Raw genomic sequence first — 16261 nt, forward strand, 5'->3', positions numbered from 1 at the left:
ATAAGAATTTTAAGACCAGGAGTAGAGTTGCAATTAGTTTGTTTGAATCAGTTATTTTCAAGACAACAAATGGTAATAGTTTCTAAAAACTAGAACCAAGGATCTTCTGGCTATGTCTGTTGAACTAATATTAAACCTTTTTCATCTTGTCTTCAGTTCAAAAAGATTTATATGAAAGATACATTAGTTAAATTAAAATTTGATATTTTTTCTGTGAAGTTCATGAGTTCAGGGTTTGACAGCAGCAAATCCTACATAGGTGAGGGTGATTAGAAACGCACCTAGACAGTATTTTTATTAGTCCCACATCGTTAAAAGATATACATTCTTTTCATCTTAGATAATTTAAATATAGAGTCCCTAGCAACTTTTTAACATACTTACTTGGATGGGGTCAATGAGTAATCAATAAAGCATATGACTTAGCCGGGTGACTTCCATTGCACTCAGGAAGGGTGCCAGACTAAGGTCTCCCCAAGTGGGAGAGCCTACGTCATAAGCCAATTTTCTATTATGTTTATCAAATCATATTTCAATTCAATTCTTATTTAATCATGTTTGACAGACAAAAATCCTTTCAAATTCTTTATTTTTTTTGTGTAAATCAATATCTGAAACTTCAGAAATCAGAACAACACATAGTTTGACCAAGATGACACCAGTGGATCTGTCCACCATTACTCTCCGGCCATTCAAGATGAGTGATGTTGATGATTTTTTCTTGTGGGCAGGGGATGATGAAGTGACAAGAAACCTCAGATGGAAAACGTGTGGATCCAAGGAGGAGGCTTTGGCCTTCATAAGGGATGTTTGCATACCTCATCCATGGCGTCGTTCAATTTGCCTTGACGACTGTTCCATCGGCTTTGTTTCAGTGTATCCTTGGTCAGGTGAGGAAGCTCACAAGGCTGACATAGGTTATGCCATTGGGACTAGCTACTGGGGCCAAGGGATAGCCACAAAAGTACTCAAGATTGCTGTGCCTCAAGTCTTCAAGGACTTTCCCAATTTGCTGAGGTTGCAGGCTTTTGTTGATGTTGAGAACAAAGCTTCTCAGAGGGTGTTGGAAAAAGTTGGATTCATGAAGGAGGGTGTTCTCAGAAAGTATACCTGTATCAAAGGAGTGGTTAAGGATTCTGTTGTTTATAGTTTCTTGTCAACGGAGGAAGTTCTTGTCACTGACTAGATTACTTCTGGTAATGTTTGGTCTTGTTTGGTGCAAGTAATGTTTGGTCACTGACTGTCAGGAAAACTTTTTGTCTGTCAGTTCCATTCCAAGAATAATGCATAAATAATGTTTCTCATTAATTCCTTATGATTTCACTATAATTTGAGACCTTTGGTGTGAAGTTTATCTTAAATCTATTACAAACAAAGGATTGGTTCTGCAAATTTACTTTTCCTTAATCTTATGATTTATTGTTGTGGTGCACTTTCCTGATTCTAGTTTAGTTATTGATATTTTGACTATACTGAATTGGAAGGTTGATTCCGACAGAGGTTTTGTTAATCGACATAGAGATTAGTCCCACATCGTTCAAATAAGCAAAAATATTGTTTTGGGAAAAAAAGTGGAAATCTTGTAATGGTCAAGTCAAAATTATTGGGCTAAAAACAAATTCAGACTATTTTTTATTTTTTATTTGTTGGTTTGATGTATATTTATTTCTCTTTTAAAGTATTACTTATTTCAATTTTAAGACCAACTAATTCAACTTTTTATGTTAAAGAAAATTTTGATATTCTGTTTATTAGAGATTTTTCGAAAGACATCCATTTATTTATAATTAATCATTAACGATATATAATTAAAATAGGAAATAGTGAATAGTTCAACTTTTCTTAATTGGTAGATTTCGTTGGACAATTTAATTGATCTCCGAGAAAAAATCTATTAATTAATCGTCATTTAAGATATTCAAGTTTAGTATAAGTCAAATCCACGTAATAATAATAATATATATTTCTTTATCTTCATTCAAGTTGAATATTCAAAATTGTTTTTTTTTTCACATATTTTTCCTCCCAATTATAGAATTTATCACATCTATTCCTTTTATTTTGATTGTGAAAAAAAGAAAAAAGAAAAACGATAAAAAGATGGGTTTAATTTTTGAGTCAAGACAACCTCCTAAAATACTTGATCTCAAAATGAGATATTATCTTTTAGCCATTATAATTATTCAATTGATTTTTTAAAAAAATATATTTAAAATTTTCTTAAATTCCGATGAAAGAAAATCTCCTCCAACTTGCTAATAGTCAATGTGCAGTGGTCTGATCAACATAAAACATATAAATGAAGTCCATATGAATTTGTTATAAAAAGGGGTCATGACACCAATCTTAGCAATAGTTAATTACACTAATACTATATGGTAACAAATTAATTAAATTAATAATATGGTGGGTGCAGATAACAACACACGTTAAATTGTCATCAGAAACAACAAAATTCATCTTAGATATATTGCACATTAGATAGTGACCGCAACTAGTTAGCATTTGAAAATGACTACAACAATAAATTTGTCAGGAATCAATCATCCTTCTACCATTAAAGATTTTGATTTATGTATTATTTTGTTGTAATCTTTATAGATATATATTTTTTTTCATCCTAAGAGTAAACAACACAAATCATCAACATTAAATAAATAACTTTATTGCATGCAAGAGAAATTTCAACAAATGTATAAGGAATACATACAATCAATGATAATAAACTGAAAATATCCAATAAATAAGAGAGAAAAGCATGATGGAAGTTTTTCTTTTTTTGTCAAGATCGTCACAAAAGTTTTTTGTTAATTAATTGTGCAACTAAGCATCCAAAAATACATACTTAAATCTAATTCACCAGTGCAGTAAAGGCTTTTTGTCCCGATTATTTTCCACATTTTGCTTCGGGTCTGGAACCGAGACATATTGGGGCGAGGCTAAAAGGTACACCCGAAGCCATATACCCAATTTTATGCCTCGGTTGTTTCAAAACCGGTGCCATATACCCAGTTTTCCAACACCGACAATGGCAACCTTCTTACCCTTCAAGGTCCTACAATTGTTCTTGGTTCGCTGGCCTCTGCAAGGAAGCCCCTGAATATGCCTTATTCCTCTGTAGCACTGACTGTCCTTCAGTCTCTTTATATCAATCGCATTAAATCGTCTCTGAGGCCGCCAACGATATCAAAATTCACAAAGAAACTCACAGAAAAAGGAAAACAAAAATGTAATAACAATATCTTCATTACCAAGTCTCCTTCAATCATGTACCTGGAGACTTCGTCCTTGAGAGTGATGATTTCCTCCTGAGTGAGCTCCTTTGTCAATTTGTTATCCATGCTTATATCACACAAGATCTGTCGCGCTCTGCTCCTCCCAACTCCATGAATGTACTGCAGCGAATACTCGATTCGCTTGTTGTTCGGAATCTCCACATCGCCAACACGAGCGCATTTGATGCTCAATCCTTGAACCTGCACGCACACCTCCAATTCATGTTTTACTGTGCCAAACACGAAACCCTAATTGTGTGTGGTTACCTTTGGAGTATGAGGATTCAGAATGTTAACGGAGGTGGTCGAAGGTGGCTGAAGGGTGTGGTGGCAGTGGGTGCAACGTAATAGAGAGAGAGAGAGAGCACGAGAGAGAGACGCGAAATGAATGTGCAGCACAGGGGGTTCGTTCGCGTGGTGGTTGCAATGGCCGGAGGTGGTCGATCGACGGTGGCCGGAGGGTGTGGTGGCAGTGGTTGCAGCGGAGAGAGAGAGGAGAAAGAGTTGCAGAGGCGCATGCGCGGGGAAGAAGAAGGGTTCGCGAAATTCGAACCCTAAATAAACCCTATGGCTTCGGGTGTTAGAGGAACCAAAGCCATTGACCCCATTTTGGCACCGGGTCTCCTTGAACCGAGGCCAAACAACTAACGTCCAACCACTTTTTGGCTTCGGGTCTTACTGGACCGAGGCCTATTCCACTGTTTGGCACCGGTTTTGAGCGAACCGGGGCCTATACCCCTCTTTGACTTCGGGTATTTGGAGAACTGAGGCCTAAAACTTGACTCTAATTGCAAAAATGCCACCGCGCCATTATATGCTTCGGTTCCTGGCCAACCGAGGCATATAAGGCGAGGTAAAATGGGAATTCTGCACTAGTGATTTCAGATTTTTTTACTGAATATTTCTACTGAATATATTGGTACTATCGTATGCTGAATATTAAAGATATACTATGTTGATATTTTAAAAATATTTTTAATATATTTTAAAATTTACCGAATAAAATTTTGCATTAGCGACCGAAATCGTAGTGGTTGCTAATTTTTTTTTATGACAATTAGCGATTGAAAAATATTTGGTTGCTAACTAAAATTTTTTTAATACATGAATCAGTGACCGAAAGTATAGTGGTCGCTAAATATGTATAATTTTATAGTTAGCAACCAAAAACTTGGTGGTTGCTAAATATTTATTACATGGTAATTAGTGACCGCAAATTGTTTGGTCGCTAAATGTAGTATTTTTAACATTTCAATTTGTGACTGATATGTGGTGGTCGCTAAATATTGAACATATCATTTAGCGACTAAATTGTTTTGGTTGCTAAATTCAATATTTTTAAAATTGCATTAGATGTGTGTATTTAGAGTTTGGGATTTAAGGGTTAGGATTTTAAGACTTAGGGTTAGGGTTTATGGTTAAATGTTATATTAAGATCCAAAAATTTAATGGTTGCTAAATGTTTATTGTTTTTAGTTGAAAAATAAAATTTAATATTTAATTGTATCACTAAACATTGGCATGTAAAATAATATTAGTTATGAGCTAGTTCGTCATTAATTTTTTTTTTCATACAATAGGTATTGAAACTTTTGAATTTAATACAATTGAAAACAATTGACCACTTTTGTGTAATAGGTATAATTTCGTTTGACTTTTACTTGTTAAGTTAAATGCTTACTTAGACATCATGTGTGAGACTATTCATAAGTTGAATGCTGAACTTATGACAAAGAATGCCAAGGAGAAGACACTTGAAGAAAAGGTTGAACACTTGCTGAAAAATCATGCCAAACAAAGTGAACATATGCATGAACAAAATGAACGTATGCGCTAACAAGATGAACAAATGAAATTTATTTTGCAACATATTCATTTGAAGAATGTTGTGTCAGGTCCTAGTGATCCTACTATTATTGGAGATGATAGAGTAGACCATATCAGTGATAGTAGACTAGGAGATCATTAGTTTCATGTTTAGTTATTTGGTGTGTTTCAATGTTGCACACTTTCAAACTATTTTTGTTTTGTTCTTTTGGATCATGTTATAATATATTTACCACTTGTTATGTATGTACTACACTTTACTATATTATGTAATGTAGTTTGTTATTACTTAGCTAGATTAAATTTTATCATTCATAAACAGGTAAAAATATTATTTTTAAGCAGGTAAAAATCGTAAATAATTAAAACAAAAAATTTTATTTTTTTGCTAATCAGCGACCGATTTTATAGGTCGCTGTTAGTTTCCAAACTTTGCCACCAATTTAGCGACCAACCAATATTAGTCCATGTTGATAAAAAAAATTGCCACCATTTCAGTGACCCCAAACAAATGGATATCTAAAATAATCATACTTTAGCGACCGATTTAATTGGTCGCTGTTTGTCTCATAACTTTGCCACCAATTTAGCAATCAAAAAAATTGTGTATAAATATAATAATCATACTTTAGCGATCGAAATATTTGGTCGCTAACTACCTTCCTTTTGCGACCAAGCTAGCAACCGAATTTAGTGTCACTTCTGGTTGCTAAATTGGTTATGCTTGAGAAGTGACCAAACTTTTAACGACCAAATAGCGGCCGATATTTCAGTAGCTATTTAGCGACTAAATAAAAATTGGTTACTATTGTTTTTGCCACCAAGATTTTTGTTACCATATACATTCGGTCGCTAATTCAGTCACAAAAAGTATTAGCGACTGATTTTTGTTATTTAGCTACTGAATTTGGTGATCGTTAAAATACATTTTTTTAGTAGTGTTATATCATACACATAAAAAATAAATATTAATATTTTCTATGCACTAACTAAAAAATTGATCTAGTTTTGTAGTTATATAACTCTTTTCTTCGGACCGAAATTTAAAATTTACACAAATACAAATTTTCACAAATGCTTGAAAATGATCCAAAATATTCTACAGTGATAGGTTTATCAATCACTTCATGTTTATTTGTGATTTGTTTAAGATTAGACTTAATAAGTAATTAGTTCTTATAATAATTTACTCTTTTATATTTATTTTTATTCAATATTTATTTAAAAAACTGTTATATTAATACCAAATTACTTATTGAACATTGGAATTATAATTAAGAGATTTGTTTTCTCATAATGCAAAAGTCATGTTATTTGGAATAATGTGTTTAAAGTTAATAACTCGGTAACCAATCTTGTCACATTTTTTGTGTTTTACCTAACATTACAAGCACAATAGTTTAGTATTTTAAAGATATATTTAATGTATTTTAAAATTTCAAAAGTGAGTCATCATTCGTATTTAAAGGCATATCATAAAAACAACACATAAAAAGCAGTACAAAATCTAAATTCTCACAATTTTTTCTTTTAAGTTTGTTTCCACCTTTTTCGTCCTTCCTTTTGTATGGGTAAACTTAAAAAGATTTTTTTTTTTAAATATATATTTTTCTTATATGTAAGATGAGATTCATTAAGAAAAAAAAAGTAATTCTTTTAATTTCGTTTTTTTTTATTTTAAATTTTACATGATATAATAATTAATTATTATTCTATTGTTCATTTTTATGGGTTACTTTTTTTATATTACTTTTATTCATTTGGTTATATAGCATTGCAAGATTGACTATTTTTATCAATTGAAAAATATTTATTCTCTAAACTAGGATGAAAAAGATGTAATAGGTTTTCTTTTAAAGAAAATCTAAAACCTTTTAATCAATTGTGCTGATGACCTATAAATTAATTTATAGAAAGAATGATGTAAAAGTGCTAAAATTTATAATTTTTTATTAATTCTAATCACCTTGCTTCCAAGTTGTTTTGTTGTTTCCTTTAATTCCATCTCCTATTTTTTTTTAATGTGTTGAAAATGATAAATAATATGTAAAGAAAATTATTTTTTTAAATAAAGTTTTGCCAACAAATTTCTAATAATATACGTGATGGTACCTTAAGAAGGAACAAAAAAGCAAAATTATTGTAATTTGAAAAAAAGAAGAATATATATTTAGTGTATTTTAAAGAATAAATTTTGTTACACCTTATTTATAAAAAAGAAAGTTTAGTAAAGTATCATATTCGATTATTATCGTGTGTAATGATAAATTAATTCTCCCCAATGATATCAAGGTTTATTGTAATGATATTTACTATCCAAACATAATAACGTACAGATAGATAAATAAATAAATAAATATATATATATATAAAGTTTCTTTATATAATTTTTTAATATTAACACTATTTTTCATGTTATAGAAAAATCTCAAACTTATCCATTAAGGTGTGTTACCTTGTTAAAAAATCATTAATTCTAATTAAATAATTATAACTTATTATATAATCTGAAAATCTCAATTGAACTCTTTAATTAAGATCTTTTATGTTAAAACAAGTTCTAATATTAACAAAAAAAATCTCTATTTTCTCTCTCTCTCTCTCTCTCTCTCTCTCTATATATATATATATATATATATATATATATATATATAAATATATATATAATTTGAAAGGCTCACTGATAAGTAAAGAAATTATATAAAAATTAACCCCTAAAACCTAAATGCCATACACTTAATAAGAGATTAGTGAACTAACTCACACCTCTCAATTATATGCTACTTATTAACAATTTAACCAACTACACAACTACTCATAATCTATGTTGCATTATTACATGACCTGCACCCACCAACCTGAACTTGGCACACCCTTATGCACCACAAACAGCATGTAGTACCCCGGCGGCGCTATCTCCGCCGTCGAGGGCCCCACCACCGTCGCATAATAAGCCTCTCCACCCACGTATGTAACCCCCCGCAACTTCAACACCACCATCCTCTGATTCTGTCCGAAAGAGTGCGTCGTAAACGACGGCGCCACGATCCTGATCGACACGTCACTCGCCGAACCAAAATCAGCCACCGTAAACGTCACGTAACAAAAAACCCTAAACCCTAAAACGTTATTATTCGTGACATACCTAATCGTTGGCCGCACCGGATTAAACTCCGGCGCCAAATACGGCGGAGAAAACGCCTCCAGGCTAAGATCAGTGGGGTACTCTACCCCAGTGAAGTTGTAAAAAACGTGAGGGTTGCTACCACCGACTAAAACCCTTCCATCTTTCAACAACACAGCTGAAGAGTGATACAACCTGGGTCTTGCCGCCGGTGCCATGATACTGAACCGATTCACCGTCTCCGATGGCCGGAATATCACCGGCGTGAACACCGGCTCACGGCTATGTTCCCACCCGGCGGTTCCCGCCCCTACGCCGTTAATTATAACGACATTGCCGTCAGGGAGGAGAAGCATGTCACCCATTGCTCGTGGCATCGGCATCTTCTCCATCACCCAGTTAGGGTTAGAGTCAGAGAGTCTCAGCCTCCCGCACGTGGCAAGGGCTTGCATGAACGCCCCACGCACGGCGCTCTCGAACGAGCCACGTGGCGCTCCGCCGCAGACGACCACTTCAGCTTGGAGTGGAGCAAGGTTTTCGTCCAGTGGGAGAAGAACGGAAGAACCCGAGCTAGGGTAGTTACGAGGATCTTCACCAGGAATCGGAGGGAACTCTTTGATTACACTATTTTGCTTGTAGTCAAATAACACGGATTTTGTGTTGGCGAAGATGAATAGGTTTCCGTCGGGTAAAAGATGGACGAAAGGGTATAAATTATTTTCACTTTCATCGGTGGTTCGTTGCAGAAAGTTAAGAGGAATAGAAGAAGGAATATTGTTGTTAGGTAAGAACTCGTAGTTGAATTGTCTTCTACCTCCAACAACAACGACACGAGCATCTGGGAGTATTTGGTTTGTTGCATACCATCTTCTCTGTGACAACGAACGTGGGAATTCGACCCAGTCGCAGGTTTGGTCGAAGCATGGGGTGAACATGCGAATGGTGCGGTCACCATCGTTGTAGCCTCCGGTTTGAATCAAAGTACCGTTGGGGAGAACCGAGCCTGAGGAACACCATGTGTCGGTTTGTATCATTAAGGGTCGTAGAGTGTTCGTGACAACGTCGTATAGAACGGAGTGAGCGGAACAATCGAGTTTTAGGGCAATGTCGGAGGGATCCACGCGACAACGACCATTGGAAAGAGGAAGGTAGGAGTGACCAAAATCAGTTCTGTCGAACATGATGACTTTGTCGTTGTGTAGAAGTTGCATGTGCATTGGAGATATTCCAATGGTTGGGTGCAAGAGTTGCCATTGGCCTTGGTTGGCGAAGGGTGATGATGGCAGAATCTGAGTCTGAAAACATGGAAATAGTGAAGACAGAATAAAGGGTATTGGTATTAGGATCATGATAGTGTTCATTGTTGGGAGAACGTGGTTGAGTTTATTGGTGAAAAGTTGGTGGAGTTTAATTTATATTTGTGTAGAGAGTGATAAAGTGTGAAACATGTCTGTGATGAGAAGAAGAGAAAAAAGATGCATTGATATAATTAGAGGGAAGAATAAAAAGGAGGGTATCTTTGAAAGGAATGGTTATGATTGGGGAGCTATAAAGGGGCGAAGGTGAAGTTTAAAGGCAAGAAATATGACACCAAAAACCTACACATCTTCAGCTGATTTTAAATCATATTGCTCACATGTTCAGAAAATACAGGACCAGATTCCAGGTTAGATTTTGAAGTATTCGTCCTTGAAGCTCGTAGATCTGTGATAATTTTATCCTGAAAAAACGTATCAAAGAGTTGAAAGAAAAAAATATACATTTAAATTATTTAATCTCAATTCTTGAGTTATTAAGTGTATATGGAACAATATATTAGTTTGGTGGCAAACTATCGTAAGTTTACGGGATTTTATCAATTTTGACCAAAATTATAATCTTATTTTTCAAGTTTTTATTATCTGGGTATTTTAGTTGTCGTAAGTTAAATTTTGGACAATAATATTTTGATAATTTTTTTTATAATTATCTTTTAAAAAGTTTTGAAATATAAAGAAATAAAAAAAAAGATAAATATAAAAGAAATATGTCAAAATTTAGTTGTTAAATTTTTTTTCTTTTAAGTTTTTGTGGTTTAAGATTATTTTAAAAAGCATCTCGTACATTTAACTTTCACAATATCTATTTTATTTTATATATATATATATATATATATATATATATATATATATATATATATATATATAATATAAGAGAGAGAAATGTTTTTTGACACACATTGACACTTATAATTAAACGTGACTTTTGCGTGGGCTTTTAAGAAATGCTAACTTTGAGATTTGTTGTAGTGTACATCAAGATCACATGTCAAACGTAAGGGTGGACAAAAAATCCATTTTTTATGATCTAATTAATTTTTTTATGATCCAATTCATTTAATATTCATTCTATCAAAAATTTAATCCATTTTATTGGATCTGGAATCTAATTTACATTTTATATATTTTATGGATTATATATTCATACTCTAAATATAGATTTTCAAAATGGATAATCCTAAATATCCAATCCAAATTTTCAGTTTATATTTTTTGTTAGGTTAGGCTAAAGGTTGAGACGGACTAGCCCAAATTTAGTCATATTTGATTGAGTTGGCGTGACCCTATACAAAATTTGGCCGAATTAGGCCAAATTCTGTCAAGTCGGTCCTGATCGAGATTTGACCCAGTTGGTCCTGAACAAAATTTGGAAGTATTCGGCCAAATCTGTCAAATTCTTTTTTGTCAGCCCTATGGACACAAATTTGGATCCACATCCATTATTTGGATCCAAAATGGATGTGGATTAGATTTTCGATAGGGCTGACACCATAGAATTTGACAGATTTTTTGTCGAGGCCAACGAGGCCATATTTCAGCATAGGATGAACTTGGATGACTTTCGAACGAATTTCGATCGAGGACGACGTGACCAAATTTGGGCTAAGGTCGACTCGACAAAATTTCAGTCGAGATCGACTTGACTTAATTTCGGCCAGGTCCAATTTTGCCTAATACGACCAAATTTTGGCCAGAGCCGATTTGGCCAAATATGGCCACATTTGGGTCAGGGCCTGATCAGTCAAATTTCGGTCAGGGTTGACTCCACTAAATTCGTCGGTCGGGACCGACTTGACTGAATATGTCTAATTTTCGATCACAATCGACTAAGTTGAATATAGTCAAATTTCGTTCGAAACTTAGTCGACCGAATACGGCTAAATTTTGGCAAGTGCCGACTTGACCAAATTTTGGTCATGACCAACTCGATTGAATTTGACCAAATTTAGGTTATGACCAACTCGCCTAAATATGACCAAATTTTGGTCGCGATCGACTCTGTCGAATACGACCAAATTCAGGTCAGGACCAACTCGGTCAAATTTTGGTCGAGGCCAACACAACTAAATTTTGACCGGAGCCGACTCGACTGAATTCGGCCGACTTTCGGTCGTGGTCGACTCAGTTGAATACAACCAAATTTCGATCGTGATCGACTCATTTGAATACAGCCAAATTTCACCCAGGCCATCTTAGTCAAATATGACCAAATTTGGGTCAAGGCCGACTCGGCCAAATCTCAATTGGGGCCAACTCGATTGAATTCGACCAAATCTTGACTGGAGCGAACTAGGTTGAATACAACCAAATTTTGGTCGCGGTTGTCTCGGCCGAATACGGTCAAATTTTGTCTAGGTCGATCATCCTAATGCAGTCAAATTTGGGTTGGGGTGAACTCAACTGAATACTTCCAAATTTTGTCTAGGACTAGCTGGGCCAAATTTCGATCGAGACCGACTTGACAGAATTCGGCCAAATTTTGTATAGGGTCACGCCAACTCAATCAAATACAACTAAATTTAGACTAGTCAGTCTCAACTTTTAGCCTAACCTAACCAAAAATATAAATTGAAAATTTGGATTGGATATTTTGGATTATCCAATTTGAAAATCTAGATTTAGAGAATGAATATCCAATTCATAAAATATATATCAGATTGATATCCATATCCAATAAAATATATTTTAAATGGATTGAATTTTTAATAAAATAGATATTAAATAGATTATATCATAGAAAAAATAGATTGAATTATAAAAACTGGATTTTTTGCCCACCCTTAATTAAAATTTTGTGACACATCTCTTCGCATATTGAATATCAGAATAGAAAACCAATAAAAAAATATTGCCTCCCAAAATCTAAACACTTTTCTAAAATCATTTATATAATGATACCAGACATCTGTAAAAGCTTCAAATTACAGTTGTTGTATAAGGTTAGCTTTCCTATTTCCGGTAAAATAATGTCCTTTCTCTTCCTTCTTTCGATCAATAAGAAACTATTATCTAAAGAAGGATAAACAACAAAGAAGAACCTTACCAAAGCACCATTATTTTATGAAAGAATAAAGTATTTTAGTGAAATAATGTGAGACGTTCGACGTGGAAGGTGAGACGTTGGCGTGATACGTGGGATGTGGGACGCGAGACGTGAGACGTGGTACGTGGGACATGCGACTAGAGATGTGAGACGTAGGACGTGAGACGAAGTGGGACCTGAGACGTGAGACGTGAGACGTGAGAAGATATGAGACGTGAGACGTGAGAAGATATGGGACGTGAGACGAGAGACGTGGGACATGCGACGTGAGACGTGCGACTAGAGACGTGAGACGTGAGACATGGGACGTAGAACATGAGACGTGGGACGACGTTAGATGTGAGACGTGAGACGACGTGAGACGTGAGACATGGGACGTGAGACATGAGACGTGAGACGTGGGACATGGGACGTGAGACGCGGGACGTGGGACATGCGACGTGAGATGTGGGACGAAGGAGGTGGGACGTGGGACGTGGGACATTGGATGTGGGACGTGAGACGTGAGAGACGTGACACGTGGGACGTGAGACGTGAGAGACGTGACACGTGGGACGTGAGACGTGAGAGACGTGACACGTAGGACGTGAGATGTGACACGCGGGACGTGAGAAATATGAGACGTGAGAAACGTGCGACATGCGACATGAGACGAGAAACATGAGACGTGGGACGTGGGACGTGAGAAATGTGGGACGTGAGACGTGATAGACGTGCGACTAGAGACGTGGGACGTAGGATGAAGAACGTGGGACGTGGGATGTAGAACGTAGGACGTGGGACGTGAGACGTGAAATGTGGGTCGTGGGACGTGAGACGTGGGACGTGGAACGTGAGACGTGAGACGCGAGACATAAGACGTGGGACGTGAGACGTGAGAGACAAGAGACGTGAGAGACGTGAGACTTAGGATGTGAGACGTGAGAGACATAAGTGTGAGACGTGAGAGACATGAGACGTGAGACGTGAGACGTGAGAGACATGAGAGGTGAGAGATGTGCGACGTGCGACGTGAGACGAGAGACGTGGGACGTGGGACGTGGGACGTGCGATGTGCGACGTGAGAGACGTGAGACGTGGGACGTGAGACGTGAGAGACATGAGACGTGAGAGACGTGAGAGACGTGCGACGTGCAACGTGCGACATGCAACGTGAGATGTGAGACGTGAGACGTGAGACGTGAGATGTGCGACGTGCGATGTGAGAGATGCGACGTAAGATGTGAGACGTGAAATGTCTGTAAACACTAAACCTTGAAATTTATATTCATAAACTTTAAACTTTACAATTTAATTGCAAATTTTAGAAGTTTAATAAGGTATCCATAAATTTGTACTAACAAATTTAAATAATACTTTTGTAAAAAAATGTATTAATAAAAAGAGATTAAATACATATAAAAGTGAAAGAATAAAAATATGAGGGTAAAAGTAATAATTAATGTTTATTTAACACATAAAAATAAAAATTATGAGAATAACAACAATAATTTATATTTATTGAACTCTTAAATGAGCAGAAGGAAGCAGAGGATGATCTGAAAAGTTAAACTAAGGATGGGCAAAAAATCTAATTTTCATGATCCAATCCATTTTTGCTATGATTTAATCCATTTAATATTCATTTTATTAAACATCCAATCCATTTTATTGGATTTGGATAATCTGATCTACATTTTATATATTTTATGGATTGTATTCATACTCTAAATATAGATTTTCAAAATGGATAATCTAAAATATCCAATCCAAATTTTCAGTTTATATTTTTTGTTAGGTTAGGCTAAAGGTTGAGACGGACTAGCCCAAATTTTGTTGTATTTGATTGAGTTGGCGTGACCCTATACAAAATTTGGCTGAATTAGGCCAAATTCTATCAAGTAGGTCCTGATAGAAATTTGGCCCAGCTGGTCCTTGACAAAATTTGGAAGTATTCGGTTGAGTTCACCTCGACCCAAATTTGACTGCATTGGGCTGAGTCGACCTAGACAAAATTTGACTGTATTCAACCGAGACAACTGCGACCAAAATTTGGCTGTATTTAGCCTAGTTGGCTACAGTCAAAATTCGGTCGAATTCAATCGAGTTAGTTGAGTCGGTTGTGGCCCAAATTTTGTCATATTTGGTTAAGACGGCCTAGGATGAAATTTGGTCGTATTCAAATGAGTCGGTCACGATCGAAATTTGGCCGTATTCAACTGAGTTGGCCACGATCGAAATTCAGCCGAATTTAGTCGAGTCGGCTCCGGTCAAAATTTGGTCGTGTTGGCCTCAACTAAAATTTGACTAAGTTGGTTCTGGCCTGAATTTGGTCGTATTCGGCAGAGTCGATCGGGACCGAAAGTCATATTTAGGCGAGTCGGTCCTAACCTAAATTTGACCAAATTCAGTCGAGTTGGTCATGACCAAAATTTGGTCGAGTCGGCACTAGTCCAAATTTAGCCGTATTCGGTCAAGTAAGTCCCGAACGAAATTTGACTACATTCAACTTAGTCGCCTGTGATTTAAAATTAGAGCTGTCAAAATGGGTTAGAACCCGCGAGCCAACCCAGCTCACCACGGTTTCGGGTCGGGTTTGGTTGAATTTTTTTTTATAAATATCAATACGGGTTGATTTTTGACTCGGCTTTGACTACATTCAACTTAGTCGTCTGTGATTTAAAATTAGAGTTGTCAAAATAGGTTAGAACCCGCGAGCCAACCCGGCTCACCACGGGTTCGAGTCGGGTTTGGTTGAAATTTTTTTATAAATATCAATACGGGTTGATTTTGACTCGACTCATTCGGGTTGAACCCGTCGTGAGCCGGGTTGGCTCACCAACCTGCAGATAAAAGGGTCACAAAAGTATTTTTATTTTATTTTTATTAAGTTGGGCTTTATATTTAGGTCATGTTAGGTTGTTTTTTTATCCAACATAAAAATAATTTGTATTTTTTTTATTTTGGTTTGTATTTGGATTGTATTAAAGTTTATTTAGATTTTAATTAGAATTAAAATTTAGTTTTGATTGAAAAAAAAATTAATTTTTTTAATTAAGTGAACCTATGAGCCAACCCGTTTAACCTGTCAACCCGTGGTGGGCCGGGCCGAGTTCGAACTTTTTTGGCTCGCTAAAAAGTGAGCCGGGTTGGGTTGGCTCACTAAATCTTCAACCTGTGTGGGTCGAGCCGGGTCAGAACGGGTTACCCATTTTGACAACTCTATCGAAAATTGACCATGTTCAGTCAAGTCGGTTTCGACCGACGAATTTAGTGGAGTCAACCCTGACCAAAATTTGAATGATCAGGCCCTGGCTCAAATGTGGCCATATTTGGCCTAGTCAGCTCTGGCCAAAATTTGGTCAAGTCGGCTCTGGCCAAAATTTGGTCGTATTAGGCAAAATTAGCTCTGGCCGAAATTCAGTCAAATCCAGTCAAGTCGATCTCGACTGAAATTTTGTCAAGTCGACCTTGTCCCAAATTTGGTCACGTCGTCCCCGACCGAAATTCGTTCGAAAGTCATCCAAGTTCATCTCATGCTGAAATTTGGTCTCGTTGGCCCCGACAAAAAATCTGCCAAATTCTATAGTGTCAACCCTATGGACACAAGGTTTACAAAATTTAATTTGAATTTATTTTATGAAAAATGTATTTTGGATTTTGAACTTGATCCAAATATTTAGATCTGGATTTA

At 35.9% G+C, this 16261-nt stretch overlaps 2 protein-coding genes and 2 pseudogenes across 2 annotated transcripts; 2 read left to right on the forward strand and 2 right to left on the reverse strand.

Annotated features, from left to right (window-relative positions):
* Positions 1-348: 348 nt before the first annotated feature.
* LOC114189052 (Acyl-CoA N-acyltransferases (NAT) superfamily protein) lies at positions 349-1392 on the forward strand. Its single transcript, XM_028077750.2, has one exon. The coding sequence runs from the start codon at positions 653-655 to the stop codon at positions 1184-1186; it is 534 nt and encodes a 177-aa protein (XP_027933551.2). The 5' UTR covers positions 349-652; the 3' UTR covers positions 1187-1392.
* Positions 377-501, forward strand: LOC114189275 (U1 spliceosomal RNA; annotated as a pseudogene).
* Positions 1393-2988: 1596 nt separating the features above from the next.
* LOC114188544 (small ribosomal subunit protein uS13c pseudogene) lies at positions 2989-3883 on the reverse strand (annotated as a pseudogene).
* A 4054-nt stretch (positions 3884-7937) lies between these two features.
* LOC114187573 (glyoxal oxidase-related protein) lies at positions 7938-9587 on the reverse strand. The gene has a single exon (XM_028075849.1). It carries the CDS (start codon positions 9585-9587, stop codon positions 7938-7940), a length of 1650 nt encoding a protein of 549 aa, XP_027931650.1.
* Between the last annotated feature and the right edge of the window lie 6674 nt (positions 9588-16261).

The sequence above is a fragment of the Vigna unguiculata genome, chromosome 6 (assembly GCF_037176805.1).
Source record: "Vigna unguiculata cultivar grain cowpea cultivar isolate G323 ecotype 2 chromosome 6, ASM3717680v1, whole genome shotgun sequence".
NCBI classification, from domain to species: Eukaryota; Viridiplantae; Streptophyta; class Magnoliopsida; order Fabales; family Fabaceae; genus Vigna; species Vigna unguiculata.

Bases quoted from the DNA above. Each gene is read 5' to 3' on its own strand.
- LOC114189052 (XM_028077750.2), top strand. From the start codon at position 653: ATGACACCAGTGGATCTGTCCACCATTACTCTCCGGCCATTCAAGATG.
- LOC114187573 (XM_028075849.1), bottom strand. From the start codon at position 9,587: ATGAACACTATCATGATCCTAATACCAATACCCTTTATTCTGTCTTCA.